Here is a 21,597-nt window from a genome sequence, read left to right as displayed (position 1 = left end):
AATTTGTCCTTGTTTGCAGAAGTGCTGAAGTAAAGAGTGTTTTTTATTCAAATGCCTCTCACTGTCTCATCAACGCCGGTTCTAAATCAGTTTTTCGCAGCACCACATCTGTGTTTACACGGTGTTACATCATCAATTCTCCCTGTTTGGCCACAGTTCTGTGATGAGATAACCCTCCAGATAAGTGGAGCTGTGCGATGTTGAAACAGGAGTGGGAATTTCACTGCAGCCGCTCAGTGAAAAATGCTCATCCTCCCCCGGTAGAATTAAAATGAGGTTGTTTGCTGCTGGGATTATCGAACACTTGCTTGTGTTTGTCACAATTAAAGTCCTCACCCTGTCACTGTGTCAAACATGGGGCAAATTTTACTGTATAGTTGTCATGGAGCCGTAATTTATGGGCAGTAAAAATGAAAGATCTTGCAGAGGCGTACTTTAATTGCCCCCAGTCTAAATGTGATAGAAAATCGCTCTGCACACTTAATCAAATGTGTGTATATATAGAAAGTAATAACTCAATGCAGCTAAAATTGTAACTAAGTTTAATTAAATAATATTAGTGAGGAAAAAAACAGGATCCAGTCCATGATTTATAATTATAGTTAAGAAGTTTTTTTCAAACTTTTCTCAAAGTACATTTTAAGAGTGGTTATTATCACAAAGGTCAATGCCTCCTCTCTGTTATGAGTAAATCTATACATAAAATATTAAGTCAACAAGAACTTGAAAATGAAAATGATGACCAATTTTTGGCGTGGATAAATATTTCAGCTTTTCTTATTATGTTATCAATCAAATATAACAGACAGAGACAAAAAGATTAAAAATAGCTATGAGTAAAAAAATGAATATGTGGTATCAGATAGCTGAGTCAGAAAATGAATCATTAAAAATTAGCATTGTGGTACGAAGACTAAGATTACTTGAAAGTACTACCTACAAATATCTACAAAGCTTTTATAAAAGAACGAAAAGAAAAAATTAAAATATTTGATTTGAACAGTTAATTTTCTCAACTAATAGTATTTTGTAAAGTAAAAAAGAAATGCAGCCTCATGAAACCCAAACCAAGGGCCATAATTTGCCCCTGGCCAGAGTTTTGACACGGTTGGAGTAACTTAAATATGGATAACTCTCATTAGTTGGTCACAAAATAGTAATCACAGCCAGAAAATGGTGTATAAAACCCACAGAAATTGTCCGCATGTTGAAAATTTAATGAGAAGGTGAACGCTGAGACATTTCCTGCAAATGTTCTTCCCACTTCCAGCTTCTGCTCCTTCACACACAGGGCCCTACAGAGGCGTTGGACTGAAAATTAGCAGTTAACAGGGAAAGTAGTTGATCCGTAACAGAGCCACCCTGACTCTCTGCTTCATCATGGCTTCCTTTTCCCCTGCAGTGATTGCGTTCAGAGCTGACAAAATGTGCAGCTTCTTGTTAGTTACACAAATTGTGCTTTTCTAATGGCCGGCACTAATCACCAAAACTACGGTGCAGCCTGTTCACCCAGTGCTGTACTGTTAAGCTAACTGTTTAGCTAATTTAATGTTCTCGTATGCTTCTGTAGAGACTTTTGCCAATGATACAGCTAATTTAATGTTCTCGTATGCTTCTGTTGTTGTATATATAACAAAAGCATATATATATATATATATATATATACATATATATGTATATATATATGTATATATATATGTATATATATATGTATATATATATGTATATATATATGTATATATATATGTATATATATATGTATATATATATATGTATATATATATGCAATGTGATATCCATTGAATCCATTGACGTGAATATTAAGGTCCTTCTTCTGTGCCCAGTCACTTCTTTGCAGATGATTTACAGGTTATTTCCCTCATTTCTGCTTCATGCCAGTGCAGCTTTGAGCCTCAGTCTGTGGTGATGGAAGTTTATATTGAGCCATAAATTAGCTGCTTGGCTGCTCTGCCACATCCAACAAGCTGCTCGTAGAAATGACTCCGTTCCTCCTTAAGCAGTGGATGTGATGGGGAATGGCACGTAATATTTTATTTTGACTCGGACTCAAGGCCTGTCATGTCAGTTTAATGAATGAACTTTGTTTGTTTTAGTGTTGTTTGTTCTGAGTGTTGAGAAGGTGTTTGTCATGTAGTTTGTTGTCCTGGTTGTTGCGAACTCTACAAACACACTCATGTCGTAGAAACACTCGTTAAGACAGCATGAATGTCTACTTTGTTTTTTTTTTGATGCAGACCAGCCCATACATTTAAACGAGTCAGTTATTCTCCATGAAAAGCTAAAAGAGAGAAGACTCTTAGTAATGACCATTCAAATGCATTGAACTTAGTTTACCCATTTCAGTATTCTTAAATTATTAATCAAGTGATTTGGGGCATTCATAAGGTTTCAGCCTTTTCCCCAAATCCCTAGATAGAGTACCCTTAACTTAATATTTCATTCAACAACCTTTTGAGGCAATCACTGTAATCAACATCAACATGTCCTTATGGTCAGATTCATTTTAGTCTTTTCTCTGGGTACCATCATTTTTGTCCAGGCCAGTTTTATTGGGTTGTATTTTAAAATAATAATGTGGAACCACAATTCAAAAGTAATGTCTGTTTTTCATTGAATTTTTTATTCAAGTTAGAGGGGGTTTGGTCAAGGTTTTCTACCAGATGATCTTATCTGTGATGCTTCTAGAACTAAATATGGAGGACTACGGAGAACAACATTAGTCAACAGTTGGAGTGGAGCGGATGTGTTTATGCTTGATTTATATTCCTTTCTCAACCCTTGAGGTGTGCTAGACAAATTTGCATTTGCGATTAAGCAGAGTCATTTTCGGTGCAACTTTGAGGCACTGCTCCCCGAGTTAACAGGCGAAGCAAAATTTATACTCATTCAGCTGCTGACAGTTATGCACCGTGTGCTCATTTATTGGTAATATTTGGCTGGACACAGAGCTGCTTTGTAACCGGCATACCGAGACTTGGAAAAGACTTAGGCAAAATAATGATAAACTTTGGTGCATCATTTGCTTGAGTAAGGAGAAATAATACTCACTATAAGCAGCTGCTGTTTCCAAACTCCCTGTTTAGCTTATTTATTTACGGTCATTATAATGTGATTTTTCATGTGGTTTCCATTTGGATTTTAATGGGTTTCATTGTAACATTCTGTTCAACATAATCATATATATATAAATAAATATATATACTTGTTTAAACTACACTTCAATTTTGATTTAAAATGACTTTTCTCTGTGGATTATTATGGGATCTGCTAAAGGTTTTTATCATGCTGTGTTTCCTATTTTCCTGTTATTAAAGAATAAGGTGAACAATTTTATTTATGTTTTAGTACTTTTGTAGTGTTTCAAAACAAACAAATTAGCTATTTTTTCACTACAGTGTTTCTTCCTGGCTATTAATGCCTTTATGCCTGTACGTAATGATGGGTCATTAAAAGTAAAAATCTACCTGTGGATCTTGTGGCTTAAACTTGGGAAATGTAACAGGCCTGCGGTTGAAAAAAAAAAAAAACGGAACTAATTTAACCACTTAAATCACAGTTTACTGTCCCCCAGTTGATTCAGATTGATTAAACCTCTCATCGTTCCTACTCTTATATGCAGCCTTTATCAGAAGCCCCAGAATCCCTTTAGCAGACCGTCGATGAGTGATTAAGACCAACGTGGTGTAATGATGTAGAAAAACCCCAGAAGAACGAACTTGAGAAATGAAAACCTTCCTCACAAAGATTTTTCTCCTTACCTGTCTCCTGGTGTTAGTACTGATTGCTCTCGCTGTTGCTGGAAACCAGTGATTAGGATGCTTTCATCAAGTTGTCTCTGTCCTTGACGACAATCTGTCTTCCCTCCTCAGCTCCTCATTGTCCCCTCCCCTCAGTCATCAGTTACACATGTTTAATGTGATACCCTGTCCAACACATAGCCCTGTCCCTTATGCTACACGTCCTGGTGTCTCCTCCTCTGACACTTCAGCTGTTCTCTTGATTGTCTCACCCAAGGCTGTCTCTTATCCATCACAATTTCCCCAGCCATCAGGATCTTCATCTTTCTCCCCTCTAACATTTGTCATCCATTCTCTTTGTGCAACTGACTTCAAATGTCTCCCACTCAGTCTGCCTTCACGTCAAGTCTGGGACAGTAACTAAATCCTAGCATTATATCAGTTTTCATGATGCATCACACTGTTGCCCACAACCGTTAAGCCACTGCGGGGTGATTTTTATAGAATTTGTGTTCATTGCACGTTTCCCAGAAGCTTTGGTATTTTTGCCCAAAACAAGAGAAGTAGTTCTTAATTTTCACCATCAATCATGGCTGATGTCATACAAATTGCTGTGCTCTATCTTTTGTGGAACTTTCCAAAAGTGTAAGAATCGATGTTCTACCGTTTCACAACAACATCCACATAATAAGTTAAGTTTACCACCAACCCTAGGAAACATCTTTGACGTCATTGGGGGCCAGGGCTGTCAGAACATACTCTGCCACTTTATTTAAAAAATGAGAACAATCAACTGTGGGAACTGACGTTTTCACAACGTTTGGCATTGTTTACATGATGGTGGTTCAACTGTGGGAACTGACGTTTGGCATTGTTTACATGATGGTGGTAAGCAGCAGCAGAGCTGGAAATTACAACTCTTCCAAACCTAAAAAAGTGTTGCGTGAAAATTGAAAACTAGAAAATGACATCAAAAGAAACCGTCTTTTGGAAGTGTGCACTGAACTGTTAGCAGGGGACAAAGAGCCCTAATTAAAGTAGGCTGGAAAAAATGATTTTTTTTGCCTTCCACCACTCTTGTGCCCCACCACCTGCTCACCAGGACTTGATAACAATGTTATATTATAGTTAAGTAATAATACAATTATATCTGGCCTCATATTATTTGGATTTCCTTTCAGTAGAATATAATTAAGTTGGTAAAACTATTTGCAAATGTTACGTTACAGATTTGGTTGTAGTGCAGTAGCTTTAAAAAACGTAAGACGCATTAGGAAGTCAAATCTGATTTGAGGGGAGGGTTGACATCCCTGGAGAATTTCATCATTACCCAATGTATTGAATGTAATGAGCTCTGACCTATCAACCAGGAAGGACCACGAACATAAGGCTGGTGTAGAAAAAGACCTACACATTATGTTAAACAGAAATACAGTTAAAAGATCTATAGGTTAACATTTATTGCAGGCTTTTTTATCTACATTATATTCTTTGTTTTTATGGGGTCTAAGTCCTGGAAATCCCTCATAGCTTGGAGAAAAAGAAAAGGCAGATTATTCTTTCTTTTATTATTCCTCGACGTATTCTCAGATTATTGCTGCATAACAAAAAAGACACAGAAACACCGAAGGCAATAAACAGAAGCGGGAGTGAAGAGAGAGTCCATTAGCTGCTATTAATTACCCCTGATTGGTATTCACAGACTGAGCTGAGCCTCAGAGAGATCAATTCTCTCTACTGGAGTCAAAACACCAACAGTCACTTGTCTTATCACGTTGACTCTGCCTCTAACTTAATGCTGTTCCCGCACATTTTCATTTCTCTTTCTCTGGCCTTTAACATTTGTTCCACTATATTTAGACAGTGTTAAGTCAGATAGAAACATGAACTCTCTGCAGCACTGAAACCATAGAGACAGTGTAACCCTAGATTGAGGTTTTATGTCCTTTATTTTGGGTTAAGTGTCTTTGAAAAGCATTGTTGTTCCTTTTTGATGACTCGTTAGATCATCACGCTGTAATTGTCCTTGCCTGCGTTTGACCTCGTCTGTGATTACTCAGCATTAATAAATATAGCATACATATAACCAGAGCAGTCTATTGGGTATGCTGGACATCACCATGCTCTGCAGGTGTTTGGAATATGTTCAGTTGTTTTTGTGATGCCATTGTAAATGTTTTACATCAGCACAAGGTGGTGAAATGTTATATAACAAATTGCATTTACAAATAACTTGTTTTACTTAATATTTCTGTATTTTGATCTGTGAAGCTTTTAAACTTTTCTGATGGCATTACTTAACCATAGTGAAGGGCAAAAGGTTTGAAAAAAACCTTCATCTTTTGGCATTTAGGTATTTTAACAGTCTTTCAGCTAGCAGAGACCTTGTTATATTAATAAATCCTAGTTTCTACTTTATAAGTCAAATTATTTTTTTAACTGAGAGAGCGAAAGAGAGAGAGATTATTTTTGACAGATATGGATTACTGAAATTGGTCGATTTTTCTTTAAAATCTTGTGTTTTTGTTTATCTTATTTTTTTTTTCTAGTGGGGGACAATGTCACACTAGGAAAAGGTTCTGTCTTTCAATGGCATTTTGAGAGTAGAACAGAATATTAAAACCAGAACAGTTCACAGGAGCATAACAAGGAGAAGAGGAGTGGGTGAAGTCGGTGTTTATATGTCTCACTGCCACTGGGAAGAAGCTGAATTTAAGCCTAGAAATCCAGGCTTTGATGCTTCTGCCTTAGGGGAGTTGGGTGAAGAGTCCATGTGCAGGTTGGTGGAGGTAGGTTTTGATGCACCTCCCCAACCCCACAATCTGCCTCTGCACCTGCAATTATCTTAAATTCCAAATTGCTATTGTGGCTTACAGTGGCCAGAGATAGTGTGGTTATTCTTGGCTCGTCCATCGCATTTCCCTGAAAGCATTATGTCTTGAATCATCTGAGGAAGATTTCTTTAAAGAAAGCACTGGCATTTACTCTAAGAGGAGCTTAATTGACAATGATTTATCAAAAGTTGATGTTACAGTGACCTCAGTGCTGTTATGTGTGTTCTCCTATTATAAATCAGAAAAGTACAATAGAACAAATCTCATGACATTTTGTCTCTTTTTGAGCCTTTTTAAACAAAAATACCCTAATGTTCTGGCCAATGGGATTGTGTCTATTAAGTCTGTTTGGTAAAACATCAATAAAGATGTGTTCCCCTCCCCTGGTGCATTTTTTTCTGGTCCACATCCACCTTTATTGTGGACATTCATCTCTATCTTCTGACTGTCACAAAAATTGTGCAGCTCCTAAAGAGACCGAGAGAAGTAATGCATAATTAAACAACTTTGAACAAGTTTTATCATTAAAAAACTCCCTTGTCATCTTGTCGTGCTTGGTGTTTTATCCACAGGAGACGGTAACTGACAAAAATAATTACTTGTCACATTGCGGAGAGATTGACAGCAACATTATACTGATTAAAGAAAAAATTGCAGAAAGGATCCACTGAAATTTTTTTGCCTTTGATATATTTTAATGGTATTTTTGCCATTTGGTCACCTGGACTTAACAGCAGTCTGTTTTTTTCACACAGCTTTTCATCCCGTTGAAATCAAAAAGTACTTATGGCTGTTTGCTACTTCTTTTTACGCTGACGGCTCTCAGCTGAAGCTTGAGAAACCTTTGTGCCTATTTTGCTTTTTGCTGTGTGAATTCCAGAAAAAAGGGGTTTGTAACAAGATGTACTTTAAGCAAAATTGCACGCCAGCGAGTGATACCATTAAAAGAAATGTTCCCATCATGCTGAGTGTTGGAAACATGCTCTCAGCAAGCCGTTCTACTCGATTGTAAATAAAGAGAGAAAAAGAAAGTGTTGCTTTAAAAGGCAGATTTGTGGTGTGCCAGTGCATTTCAAATGGAACGATTTTTCAAGACACTTAGATGAAGGCTAGAGGGAAACAATTGTGGATTTAAGAGAACAACAGATGAAACGAGTCAATGAATGGGAGCAGAGGAGGACGTGAAGGTTTAAGGTCTGATAAGCTGAGCAGTGACGGCAGTGGAAGCGGAAATAAAAAGGAAAAGATAACAACCCAAATGCTCATTAGCTTCTCTGATGTAATCAGACATGAAGTGTCGTGTCCTCATTTGAACACAAATAAACAGGAGGAGAACACTGCTCTGATCACTGTCTACATTGAAACGTCAGGTTATGACAACAGGCCATGGTTGTATTTGCTGTAGACGTTTAAATTTGAGCAAAGCAGGGATTTTCCTCCTCTTTAAAGATGTGATTTTCTTCAAATAGAGTTCAAATCTCCTGTGAATTTGAGAGTGTTTACTTGTAAGATCAGTGTTAGCACAGAGTGTTAGCCAATGAATTGAACGCAGGGTAAGCTATCTAACACTCGGCTAGTCAATGCATGTTGTTTTTTCCACCATAATGCATACGAACATTTAATGCAGTGCTAATGGATCAAAAAACATGACTGTAAATATTCACTAATATTTAGATATTTCTGTACTGAAGAGCAGAAAAATTACTTTGTTTTAGGGTTTGAGAGTTGTGTATATGTGTCTTTGTGCGCATGTTGTGTGTCCAATTCTTATGTCTAGACGTTTTGGTGTGCGGTTTGCATTACTTATCAGTTTCATCCTCATTGAACACCATGATGAATGGTCATTGAATGTTGAATAAAACCAAATCCTTTCCATTCAAATGCATGAGGTCACACAAACATACAAACATTTTTCAAGGTTGATGTAAAATATTGTGGACAGCCTTCAGAACCTAAAGAACTTAAAGAATGTCACCTAATTTAATAGACCTCTGGTGATACTAATTATAAATAAAAGTTTCAAATAATGGGAAACCAATGTTTGAGCTGAATGAGGATTTAAGAACCTCTTTAATTTTTATTTTCTGTAGTTACATATATTTTCTAGTCCTATAATAACATTGTAGCTTTTGCCTTTAAATTAGTCTGTAGTATAATCTACCAAGTCTGAAATTAAACCCACAAGGCGGGCGTAAAATATCCTTAGGCATTATTATCCATTAAGCACCACAGCATGCTTTCTATTTTGGTTTCTTCAGCATTCAGGAAGTGAAAATGAGTTGCTTTTCAAAACGTTATCTTAAGAAATAAAAATGATTAGTAACAAAATCTTCTTTTTCTGATGGGTGAAGAAGGGAACTACGACCAAGCTGGCTCCCAGAGTAACTTGGTTTGGTTCCTTCAGATGACAGGAGATCACAGGCTCTGCCTGATTATAGTCAACTGTGGACGGTTTATTCACAGTTAGAGTTGATGGTATTACAGTAGAACTTGGCACTTTTCTGGACATGAAGGCAGATATCCAGCAAATTAATATAAGTGTATGAGATGTTCCCAACAATAATGTATGCACGTGTGTTTTCCAAGCTTACCTCATCTCAGTTTGATTCACTTTTCCGTAGCTGAAACTGCTTTTTTTTCCACAAGGCTGAACTGCTTCAAAAGACTGACTCAAGACAACAAAGGCATTCAGCCACTCTGCAAGATTAGCCTGATAGAATCTGCTAATGAACTTCAGGAATGCAGCTTTTTTTAAATAGAAATTTCAGAACTTACTTTAGTATTTATTTTTTTATTATCACTAATGAAGACACAAAAATATAAAAATCTCAACAGTAACTTTGTATTTATCAGTCCTGGTAGAAAGTCTTCAGAACATTTAGCTTGACTCTTCAGGACTGTAATATGTTTTCATTATCTGTCATGAGTCATTGTGTGGAGTTGTCTGAGGCACCCTGGGTGTTTTGTGGACTGCTGAGGATCAGATGAGCTGGAATGTGTTTTGTTCTGGTTCTTCTATTGCGTGACTCCTCAGTTTGTGCACCTCATTCTGAACCAACACACTGTGATAGAATCAAGTTAATTTTCATTTCAATAAATTTTTAGCCTTAGCCTTTTTTTCTTGCAGTGTTTTGTTTCCAAGTGGAGGTAGAGCAGAGTGCATCTTTAGCATCTCTTTAACACAGCAAGGTGCCTCCATTATTGTGCTGTGGCTTCTCAGGCATGCTAAGTAGGCTCCTGATACCATCAGCAATTAGCATTGTGGCTATTTAATTTTTATCTTGGGAAACTTTGCACAACCCTAAGTAGGCAGCAGCCAAACTTACAAAACATCAGCTATGAATAGAACTTGACTTTGTCCAGGAGTCTCACCCATCATATTTTTAAACACCTGAATGCTCTTACCATTCTTGCTGTACCGATTCAGAAGTGTCAACCTAAAAATATCTAGATACAGTAGCAGGACATCTTATGAATCCAACAGCCAGAAAAGTCTTACACTAATGCCAGGAACCAAATTAACTGACTTCCCTCTGTTTTTTTTAGTCTCAGGTACATGATCTTTTAAAGGCTCTCTTGAAAATGTGTTGATTGTTATTTTTAGGAATTTCAATGACATCTGTGCTGAAAGTGTAGTTTTAATTTGGAACCTTTCTATGCTGATGATGTGACGATGTGATATAACTTGCTTAATAATCTTTGGTTAGACAAGGATTAAAAAAGTTGCAAATCCCCGGTCAGTGGAGAATAGTCCTCAGATATTAACAAATAACAAATAAAGAGATAAGAACATGGAACTAGAATACTGACAGAGCTTAGGCCTGTGGTAGCATATTGCGTCCCCCATGTAGCTGCATTTGTAATGGCACTGAAACATTTCTATGATAAAAAAAAAATAGAGAAACAGTAAAAGAAATCCACAGAGGTGATTAAATAACTGGATATAGAAGCTCAAGTTGAATTTTTGGGTGGAAATTATTCCAGACGCTGTGTTTGAAAAGTAATTATTTTCCAGTCAGCCTGTTTCCTGCATGGAGACAAGTCTGGCTCTGCAAGACGACAAGGTGAGCGTGGTGCTCCAGCTGTTCAGCAAGAAGTTTTTCTACAAACACACACTGACAGTGTGCCATGTTAAATCACAGACAGTTCAAATCCTGCTCTAGAAGAAAAGACTACTACAAACTGTTGGGATCGTTGTGTTTACTACAAGAGGGGTGGGGGTTTGGGGAGCAGGTAGCCAAAAAAACCCAATTAATCCATTGCAATTCTTTGCTGTGCATCCTTTGAAGCAATTAATCACAGTGTGTGTTTTCTGTGTTGTGTGTGTGTGTGTGCGTGCGGTGCCTTTAGCTAGGCTTGTCAGTGAAGGCCCCCCCAACACCTCCTTTTGTGATCTCCCTTCACTTCCATTTATTTTTTTCTTCTTTTGTTGATTGGTCTCAGTGTGTGCACAGATCCATTTACAGCCTCAGCAGTTGTGACCTTGCTGAGGTTAAGAGCTGAAACGCTCCACTCCCAAAAACGACTGAGGCAAAGACAGCTGTTGTATAAAATCAGAAAAATACACTGCTGCAAATACAATTCGATTAAAGAGCACAACAGCACAAACACAGACAGACTAACGCTCCCCCTCAGGTAAGTGAGGTGGACTTCTGGGAGTCCAGATGACCCATGGTCCACTCGGCATTTGTGTTTGAATTTGTGTTATCTTTTTGACTTGCGGGCCACAAGGAGTTCTAAAATGTGACAGTTGGTGTGAGCTAAGAAAAATGACATGTAAAGGCCGTAAAGTGATGGTTGATATTGTATTCTTTGCAGGGAAAACACCAAATGATAGAAGTCTAATGATAATATAAGTTATATATTTTTGGCAAGTTTGGTGGGCTGGATTAAAAACCTAACGGGAGTATCCGGTCCCCGGGCCGTAGTTTGCCCATGTCTGTTCTAACCTCTTAGATGTAGAAGCACTTCATTCCAATGGAAAACTTTAGCTAGTTAGACAAAACTTCTGATGTAATGATTTTTAATAAAGTTAATGTTTGTTTAAATTTCCATTTGGAAAACAAGTCAAACTTTCATTGTCCTTCAGGAGATCTCTCATCCAGTTTCTTTTTTTTTAATGGTGGTCAACCATCAGTGAGCAGATGAAACTTTAGAAAAATGTTATGTCCTTAATTATTAATAAGGTCCTATCTATCTTTCTGTCTGTCCTAGTTTCTTAGTACGTAGGTTACTTGTTCATTCATTCAATAGAAAAATGAAGCTACTGCATAAAAACCCTGAAAACATAATGGCCTGTATCTATGACACCAATATCAACCCCATACCTTTCCCCCCCCTCCAGCATGACACCGGCTGCTGTTGCTGAGGCAATGGTGTCCCTGTTTACAGCATGTCGTGCCAAGTTAAGTTGAACATTTGGCCTTAGGTATTGGATGTTTGATCTGGAATAAGACATCCCTACAGTAAACACAGGACATATACACGATTGCAGTGTACTCTTCTCCTGTGACTGTGAAGGCTTTTTCAGGAGAGACGTGAAGACCTCCAAAAAAGTTCTCACAATTTTTCATGTTTTTGACCAGACTGCTTCTTTGTGGCGTATTTGATATTGATTTGATATTGGAATTATAATTCAGACAGTGATGCCCACTGCACTCTGCCAAGAGAATGACACTTAGGGATGACACGCACACACACACATACACACTCTCATAAACCTGCATGCACACAGGCATAATATCATCATTCAGGAGGCAGCCAGTCTGTCCTGAGCTTTAACCTGCCCTTGTCTTTTCTGGTTGGAGTCAGCAGGATTGTCTGTGACGTGAATTCACACACAGACCTGCACAAAAACAATCACCCACCCGCACACACACACTGCATTTAGTTTGATCCCTGCTGTTGTAGTCACTAGTGTTCCTAATGAACTGATATACAAACCATCCAACCTTCAAAATGACTCTGATTTAAAAGAGAACCAGTGTCCTGTCAGGAAGAAGAAAAAAGAGTAGAAGATGTTCAGAACTTTGTCGTCAGGTTTACTGTGGGCTTGATACAACACTGGTTTGTATTAGGACTGCGGTAGCTAATGTTAGCTTAGGCGTCTGTTCCACGACTGTGAAAGCTAACATTATCTCTGGTGTCTGTACAAGGACTGTTGTAGCTGACATTGTTTGTAGCTAATGTTGTTCTGTTCTGTCGATGTTTTGAGCCAATGTTGTTCTGTTCTGTCGATGTTTTGTGTTGAGGTAAGGCTTGTTGTGCTGCATCGATGAGAAAACATGAGAAAACCAAAATTAGCATAATGAAAAGTTGTCAGTTGTTTACTTATCATAAACAAAAGGTTTCATTTCTTGTTCACCCTTGTTCTTCCAGTTCTACTTCTCAAATATTTGCATAAAAGTCTGTTCTCGATGAATCTCTCTAAATAACTCTGCACTTGACTTCAGCGTCTGCTGAAAAAATATATTCCGCAAATATTTAGACAGACAGGAAACAATCATTTCGTTCCACTGTGTAAAAAAACCCAAGACTGTTTCCTTCTTATTGGAACACATTTGTTGTTGGCTGTAATTGGCCTCAAAAGCATTACCAGGCAATACCTACAGTGTTAATCGATATTCTCTCCTGTCTTTATTTATCTCCTTATTTCTTTTTTTGGCACAGGAATCATTTAGTTGTCACTTAAGTTGACAATGGCTGTGTGTCCACAATCACTTCATCAATTGCCCTCTTACTATGTCCTCTCTTTCGTGGACACTTTACTCAATACCATGCAGTAAATTGAGACAGGACTGGGCCGTTGGTTTGTTAGACGGGTTTGGATTAAACGCTCTCTCCTCCTCCTTGTCATCATCTTTGTCCAGCCCACAGATTAAGTCAGTGGTTCCCAACCTTTGTTGGCTTATGACCCCATTTTGACATCGTCATTTCTGGTGACCTTTGGAGAATTACTTTTTGATCATGTTTGTTATACTGTGTTGCAAATACTTAGTGTTAATTTAAAAAACACTAGTAATTAGTTAAAAAAAATTATTAGATACTAGAGATTCCAGGCAACCACATTTGAATTCCAGGCGAGCACCACGTTAAACAACACTGGATTAAGTATAAAGATTTTGATCAGAATCCAGGCAAGACGACACCATTGATTTGAATTGATCATAACATAGTGCCTCATAAAGGTTACACAAAGTGCTACATATATGAGTCCCTCACTGGGGGGAGAGAGGGGATGATCTGTATGTCTACAATATACACAGCTGTGTCAGGGCATTGATTGTTCAGACATCGTTTCCTTGCAGGCTTTGTGTCCTTTCCATAATCACCCACTCCAGTAGGGTGTTCTCTGATAATCACAAGAGCATGGAGAGCAGTACAAGAAATAGCAGTGACAACCACTGATCACAGTAATAATTGTGCCATACCTTTGTAAACCTGCTCGTCTTAGATAGATAGATAGATAGATAGATAGATAGATAGATAGATAGATAGATAGATAGATAGATAGATAGATAGATAGCCCTTTATTAATCCCTTGGGAGTTCTCTTTGGGAATTGTAGTCTTTGCTCATTTTAAAAAGATTCTCCATCATGTACATGTCCGTGTTCTGTGGTAGATCTAAAAAACATATGCAAACTACCACTGATTAAAGGACAAGACAAAAGTGATTCTTATCTTCTCTTGGCTCTGTAACAGCTAAAATAAAATCCATTAGAAGCTTCCGGAATACATCGATAATCCCCATTTCTTTAATATGTGGACACATAAAGATGTTTAATAATGCATTCTAGAGTACTTTAAACCATTTTACTTAAATCAATCAAAAAAACGAAACTGTTAAACTGCCTGTCATTGTCTACTCAAAGTTAATAATACAAGTGGCTATTAAATTTAACAGAGTGAAACAACTTAATAGCCACTTTTTTCTCTCTCTACTTGTCTTGATGATCTTTTTTACTTATTTTTTTTTATGTTTAGAAACCTCAAAGTAACAAAGTATCTCCTGTACTGCTGTAGCAAATATCAAAAACTTTGGGCCGAGAAGCTTGATGTTAAATCAATGCAGTTCAAAATGTGGTGAACTGTTTACAGCCTGAAAGAGGTTTTGAGATTGACAGAAGTTAGAAAGACCAAGGTTGGGCTTTTCTTCTTAACTTTTTCCATTTTCTCTGAAAAAACAAACGAAGTAGAAAGGCCTCAACCATCGCTAGTAGACGTGTCACTTTGACAAAAAGTCATCCAGGGGAAACACACAAAAAAGTTTTGTTCTTTTGCCAGATAAATTGAGATTATAGTACACTACCAAATTATTGATTGTCATTTCAAATTAATGTTATTATTTAAGGTTTCTTATTGAATTAACATGTCCAGTTTTTAACCAAATATCATTATTTGACTCATTAAGTAAATCTTTGAATTGAAATAGATTTTGACTAACTAACTAAACTGTTGGACATACATGTAAACTTAAAGGTAATCTTTTTTTTTGTTTGTACATTTTTCATCTGTGTATAATACACAATTACTGCAAACTCACAGTACAGTTACAGCTATTAAGGTCAACATTTGAAGACATTTTTGGCTTTGAACCTCTTCATCTGGTCCATTGTGGGCTGTATATGCAGTGTGTAGATTGTGTACCAGCATTTCTGGTTTATAAAATGCTGGTTCACAGGTTAAAGTTCGCCTGTAAAAATGGCAATGATGATTTTAAAATGCATTGTTCTAAGTTTGAGTTTCGATCCACAAATGAAAACATTTCAAAGCCCAAAGCTCGAATGGAGATTAATTCTGTGGATGAAAATTCAAAGCCTTTTTCACTAGAGTATTATTTTAATAGTGAGGAAAAATGAAATCCAATAAAAGTAATTATTAACTGAGACCAAAAGCGGTTGTGCTGAACAAGAAATGAAATGTTGATGATAATGTAATGGCCCTGACCCTCAAGTATTGAACAGAGGACTTTAAACACATGAATTTAATCATTTAAACTGCAGCATCTCATTCATTTTTTTTATAACTTGTTTTTTTTTTTTTCATTCTTTGTATTCATATTTTCCTGATTCACTGCCGTCTCCCCCACACTTTTTCCTTCTTGTGACTGTTCCGCCTTAGCTTCCCTAACACCAATTATACTGTGTCAAATCCATGCATGTCAGTTTCCAGATCCCTAATCATCCCGTCTCTCTTTCATCTGCAAATCCTTTGTTCCTCCTCCCCCTTCCTCTCCCTTCCCTCTAGTCCTTCTTCCTTATCTACTTGGTTCCTCAACCCACCCCTGTGTCTGCCATGTACCCAGAGCCCGTGCCCCTCATCCTCCTTCCATTTAACTGTGTTACATTCACCCGTTTGTCAGTTTTATACCTGTCCTTCTGTCTTTGCTCCTTTTCAGTGCGAAAACTCACGTCATAATGTGTTGCCAGTTTCTCATATTGGGAGTCTGGAGTTGCCCTCCGGTCACTTGTCAGTAAAAGTCACAGGGGGTATTCCTCCCAGGTCGAACCTTGTTTTTTTTCTGTGAACACTGCAGTGATGTCAGATACACTGTCTGTCTGTAACATTGTTCCTCAGAGTTACCTGTGGATACTTTGATTCCTCTGAGACAAATGTTGCCTCGTTGTGATGCACACATATATAGAACGTTTTTCTCTGAGCTGACCCTCCCCCAGACAGCATCCTTTTTTGTTGTTGATTTTCCTCTTCCTTTTCTTCTTCTCCTTTTCTTTTTTTTCTTTAACTCATTCTTCCCTTTCCTCTTTTTAGTCTTTAGTTTTTTAGTCTTTGTTTTCATCATTTTCCTCTCCTGTCTTCCTCTCCATGTTCTTCTTCATCTCTTCTTCTTTTCTTCTCTCTTATCCTCTCATTATTTTATTTGTTCTTCTTTTCCTTCTCGTTCTTTAAGGTGAATTATCTTCCTTATCGTTTTTGTCTCTTACCCAATTTTTCATGCTGTTGGGCTTGGAAATTTCAAGCTTCATTTTTTTAGGTAAAACACTGCAAATTTACATTTTCACTTTCATTCAGACCAAAGAGAACTATTTAGGAAAAAAAAATCACTTAACATTTTTCCATCTTCGTGTCTAAAAGGAAAGATTGTGTGGAGGTTGAGGCGGTTTGTCAGTTATATTAAGTTTGTTATATTTAATATTTAAGTTGTCGTTAGTCTGTTCAACACTGGAGTGAATTAGTTATCATTTCTGGGTCCTTTAATCTGGAATCAGATGGGAATCTTCCAGGCTCAGGAGACTCATATGGAAAGGTGTGCTGTTGTTGTGACTGTAGTAGGGAGGGGGAGGGGCTAAGAGGGAGATGGGGAGAGAGCTGGAGAGGTAGAGGGAGGGGTTTGTTTATTTCTGTTGTGGTGTTTTTTATGGAAACTGCGCCTCCCAAGCCCAGAGGGAAAAAGAGGAGGGAGAGAAGGAGCAGAAATGATGGAGGACGAAGGACGATGGTTAGCAACATGATGCGCCGTGACCAGACGCCAGACAAACGCAGGACCGGGGATGCAGTCAGCGACACATGAAGGCGTCAGAGGCAGAGCGTGTGTGTATCTCTCCGCCGCTCGCCGCTCAAACAATGAACGTGCTGTGGTCGCTGCCGGCAACACATCGTCACGGCAACCGGAGCCAGAGGGGTGCGCAGGGAGAGCCAGGGAATGGTCGAGGAGAAAGGGGGGGGGGGGAGGGAGGATGGGGAAGGATGTGTCTAAGATTCACTCTAAGTGTGTGTGTGTGTCTGTCTCTGTGTGTGATTGTTCTCTCCCTGCTCGATGATGTGTGTTTGTGTGTGGTCGGTGTGTGTTCGTGGCCGGCTGTCTGACACTATGATTTTGTGTAATCATCTAGGTGAATACAAGAAGGATGAGCTGCTGGAGGCGGCGAGGTGAGTACAAGGCTCTTTGTTTTTGTTTCCTCTCCTCTCTTCTTGGTTGTATCCTTTTTCTCTGTCTTTTTCACCTCTTCACCTTTTATCAACTCCCATCTCTTGATTATTTCCTCCCCCTACTCCTCCCGTTCCACCTCCGTCTCCTCCTCCTCCTCGTCTCCTGTTTTGTTTTCTTTGGTCTCCACTGTTGTCTCCCTCATGTACATGATTTCCTTCTTTTCTTCCTCTTCCTTCACTCTGCTCTTGTTTCCTCTAACATTGCCCTTTCCCAATGTTTGAGTCGTCCATTTGCTATTGTTTTCAGTGTTCCTCCTTCTGTTATGCAGTACACTCGTCTGTTTCTGGCTCTTTTCTTCACCCTTGTCTCTTCTCTTGTGTATCTAGATCCCGTTGTTCAGTTCCTGTTTTGTTTTGTTTTTAACCATAGATTACCATTTTCTGTCACTTTTCCCTGAACTCCATCTGCACCTGCTTTATATTTTCTCTCATTTCCATCTTTTCTCCTTTCAATATTCACGCACTGATATTTACTAAGCAGACCCTGAATTCCATCATTTTATTGGACACACACAAACACAGACCATCGGCTCGGGCAGCTATTCCTTTCAGGACCACAGTAAAACCAGGATATAATTACTAATCTTTAGCATTCATAGGCATTCACGCCAGAAAGGATTTAAACAAAGCATGTTAGTCAGTTAGTTTCAAGATGTAAAAAATGTCCGAAAGGAAACTTGAAAAAAAGATTGAAACTAAGTTTTGCCTATAATTAGTTTATAGCACTAAAATATAGCATGATTTAGCAAAACACATCATGCCAAAAATGCAATACATATTAGCCATTTTTTTTCCAAAATACTAAGCTAGATATTTTGTAAAACAAGGACTAAAAAATTTGCTCTTAAGAATAAAAAAACTGCCCAAATTATTATCATAAATAAGAAAATAATGTAAATAACTTTGAGCTAAAAGGTTAGCTAAAACAAAAAAAAGTTCTACAAAGGATCACCAGAATGTACCACAAAAAGCTGTTATTGTTGTCAACTAATTTTAAATGTCAATGAATTCTGGAAGCTGAAAGTTTTTGAAAGGTGATTAAATTTGACCTGGACAATTGGGCACAATCCTCTCAGAGTCAGGGCTATTCATAATGTTGGAGGCATTTTATTAATGCAATCATGGGCTTGCCTGGGCTTATTTGTGTTTGTGTGTGTGTTTGCATCCTCTTGTGGGTTCCCTGTTCATGTACATGTTTTTTGCATGGGGATTGGGGTTGTTGTTGTTGGCAACTGAGTGCTCAGCCACCCACTCTCCAATCCCAGATGAGAGCTATGGTTTTTCCACATGCAAAGTAGTCAACACACACACATGCACACACACACATAGACACGTAGAGAAGGAAGCATCTGTCCCATCATCCCAGTGTCTGGGTGTATTCTAAGGCCAGCAGGCTGTTTCAGCGTGACCTGTGAACTCAGTGTTCTGCTCTCACAGCTGAGCCACCGAGCGTCTCATCAGCAGTGTCATTTATTTTAAACAAACACAGCTTCTTCATGTTGGTGTTTTCTCACACCACTCACACATGGCTTGCGGGACACTTTGTTTCTCTTTTTCTTCTGTGGCCCAGATTACATCCCTGTTCTTCTTCTGTGGCCCAGATTACATCCCTGCCAGCATCAGAAGAACGCTGTCATGGTTTTTATGGACACCTTAGCTCTGCAGTTCTTAATCCACTCCTCCCACAGGTCCTCTCATTCATTCTTCAGCAACCAGTTTACATTTTACTCTGACTTATAGTTATAGAATATGTTTTCTCGCACAACAGATAGCAAACATCTCTCTATAATTTACCCAATAATGAACTAAAATTCCCCTGGATTTGTAGAACTGGTCCAGACCAAAACTGTTAAATCAATTAGATTTTATCACAAAAGCATTACCTTTCAGCTATCAACGTTTTACATGAAGCTAAAAGGTAGTGACACAGTAGTCAAATAAAGACTATTATCGTTATTATCCTATAATATATATATTATCCTATAGATAAAGCTAAAAGTAAAAAAAATAGTTTATAAAAGAAAAACCAATGATAAACGCTTCATAAATATTGTAAAAGCTAAAGGAGAGTCAAATTTAGGGGAATTATATTCCAAAAGTTTAGCCCAAACTCTGGACAACATGTAACCAAACATTGTCAAGTTATTACTGAGTGTAACATTAACTAAAGATTAGCCAATCTAATCTTTACCTGAATGGTATCCAAGAAATTTGTTATATGTTTTCCAATAGTTTGTAAAGAAAATGAGGTCTGAGGTCTGTTCTGTAAGCAGCACAGATGAAACCATTTCAAGTCCTGAACTCAAAAAGTCAAAAAGTTAAGAGTCTATCATAAGTGTGCAAGTCAATTGTGGCAAAGGATTCTTGCTGCTGATCATTCAGTCAGGCTTTTTGTGCGAGACATCAAACCCACTCAAAGATCCATATATCACGCATAAACAGGCATTCAGGGTGAAGAGATGAGAGAAAAAGAGCGACTCTCCCTGCTATAAGTCAGCCTGCTATCAGGACTGTAAAGGGTAAGGGTTTTCTAAGGTAAAGCAGATGCATAAAATCCATTCAACTTTGAAGTGATTTCCAGGACTGTGAGATAACGGAGATGTCAAGAAAGTTGAAGGATAGTGAGATGTGGAAGCCGAGCTGCAGCATCTTTGTACTTTACTGTTTGTTTTGTTTTTTTTATATAAATAAATGACATCATGCTCTGCTTGGTCTTGGTAACATTATTTCTTTATAGTATTGTTTATTAATTATTGCCAGACGGTGATTATAATATATAAGCTTAATTAGTCACATTGTTATGCTCAAAATTTAATAATGAATGTTTTATAATTGTAATTCTAATTCTACAAAACGTCTACATTCCACATTGATGAACTTGACCCAGTTAACATCTTCTTTTGTAAAGTCCGTTGAGGCAAATAGTTGTTGTGAATTTAGTCCTTCTGTTCAAATTCCCATGAATTGTCCTGACCTTCATGGAGAAGGATGTGATACAAACGAAGCAAAAAGACTTTACTTTTGGCCATCCTTTCAAAACAAAAGCAGCAACAAAGAGGAGAACTTTGGACAGTAATCCTTTTCTCAGCATCTTCTAACTTTACGACTGTCAAAGGGGATGATGGGTAGATTGGCCATCGCCTTAGTAACGCTCCCCAGTGGTCGTCTATTGGCACGTAAACAAAACACTAGCTCCTGTGTAGCTGAGCTGACGTGCTGCTGTCAGTTTAAAAGAACACACACACACACACTTCTAAGCCACCCCCTGAAACCTTTTCTTCACTTCACACACTACTGCAGATGAAATTTCTCACCCCCCCACCCCCCCCCCCCCTATGACAGCCATCACGCTACAAATAAGGATATCACCTTTTTCCTCCCCCCTCACTTGCCTGCAGAGCCACTGTGTTAATGCTGTGCCATGGTAGTTTCCAGTGTGTAATAGGTGTGTGTTTGTTTCTGTGTGTGTGTGTGTGTGGAAAGGAGTGGGAACGAGGAGAAGCTGATGGCTCTGCTCACGCCGCTCAACGTCAACTGCCACGCGAGCGACGGCCGCAAGGTAAGAACAGAGCCATGCCGGGTCATGTGATGCTGTTGCCCTGCTAATGTTTGCTGTTGATGGAACCTGAGGGCAAAGCAGTTTCCTTTGTTACAGGACAAACTGCTGACGTTTTTCACATTAATTTTAAAACCACCTGCAGCAAAAAAACAGCTGAAAAGATTTAGTTAAGGATCTGTGTGGGTTCTAAGGTGTGGAAAATGGTTAGTGCTAACGTTCAGCTAAATACTGACAGACCAGGGCAGTCTGTTTAAGTTTGCTGTTAAATGTATTTTGAGGATTTGTTTTATAATTTCAGAGCTTTTAGCTAATATTTAGCTATTTGTGGGCTGTTATAGTTACATTTATTGACATTTATGCATTTAGCAGACACTTCCATCCAAAGAGACTTACAGGTGGAGGTATAACAATCAAGAATGTGGTTCTCCCTGGGAATCAAACCCAGGACTCTCTGCTTCTGAGGCAGGCTTGTTAACCGCTAAGCTATGGAACCACCCT

General features: G+C 38.3%; 1 protein-coding gene across 2 annotated transcripts in view; it reads left to right on the top strand.

Moving 5' to 3' along the window:
* Nucleotides 1-21,597, top strand: part of LOC103389484 (tankyrase-1-like) — an 83,557-nt gene that overhangs the window by 15,149 nt on the left and 46,811 nt on the right. Inside the window, exons 1-3 of one of the 2 annotated variants that reach the window (XM_025062706.1) lie at nt 16,463-17,232; nt 17,444-17,480; nt 21,024-21,099. In XM_025062706.1, the coding sequence (XP_024918474.1) occupies nt 17,118-17,232; nt 17,444-17,480; nt 21,024-21,099 (228 nt within the window). In that variant the 5' untranslated portion in view covers nt 16,463-17,117. Of the gene's footprint in view, nt 1-16,462; nt 17,233-17,443; nt 17,481-21,023; nt 21,100-21,597 lie in introns of those variants that run through there. The other variant, XM_008324902.3, reaches the window with a different exon arrangement.

The sequence above is a fragment of the Cynoglossus semilaevis genome, chromosome 14 (assembly GCF_000523025.1).
Source record: "Cynoglossus semilaevis isolate Cse_v1.0 chromosome 14, Cse_v1.0, whole genome shotgun sequence".
Lineage (NCBI taxonomy): Eukaryota > Metazoa > Chordata > Actinopteri > Pleuronectiformes > Cynoglossidae > Cynoglossus > Cynoglossus semilaevis.
This window is presented reverse-complemented; position numbering and strand designations above follow the sequence as displayed.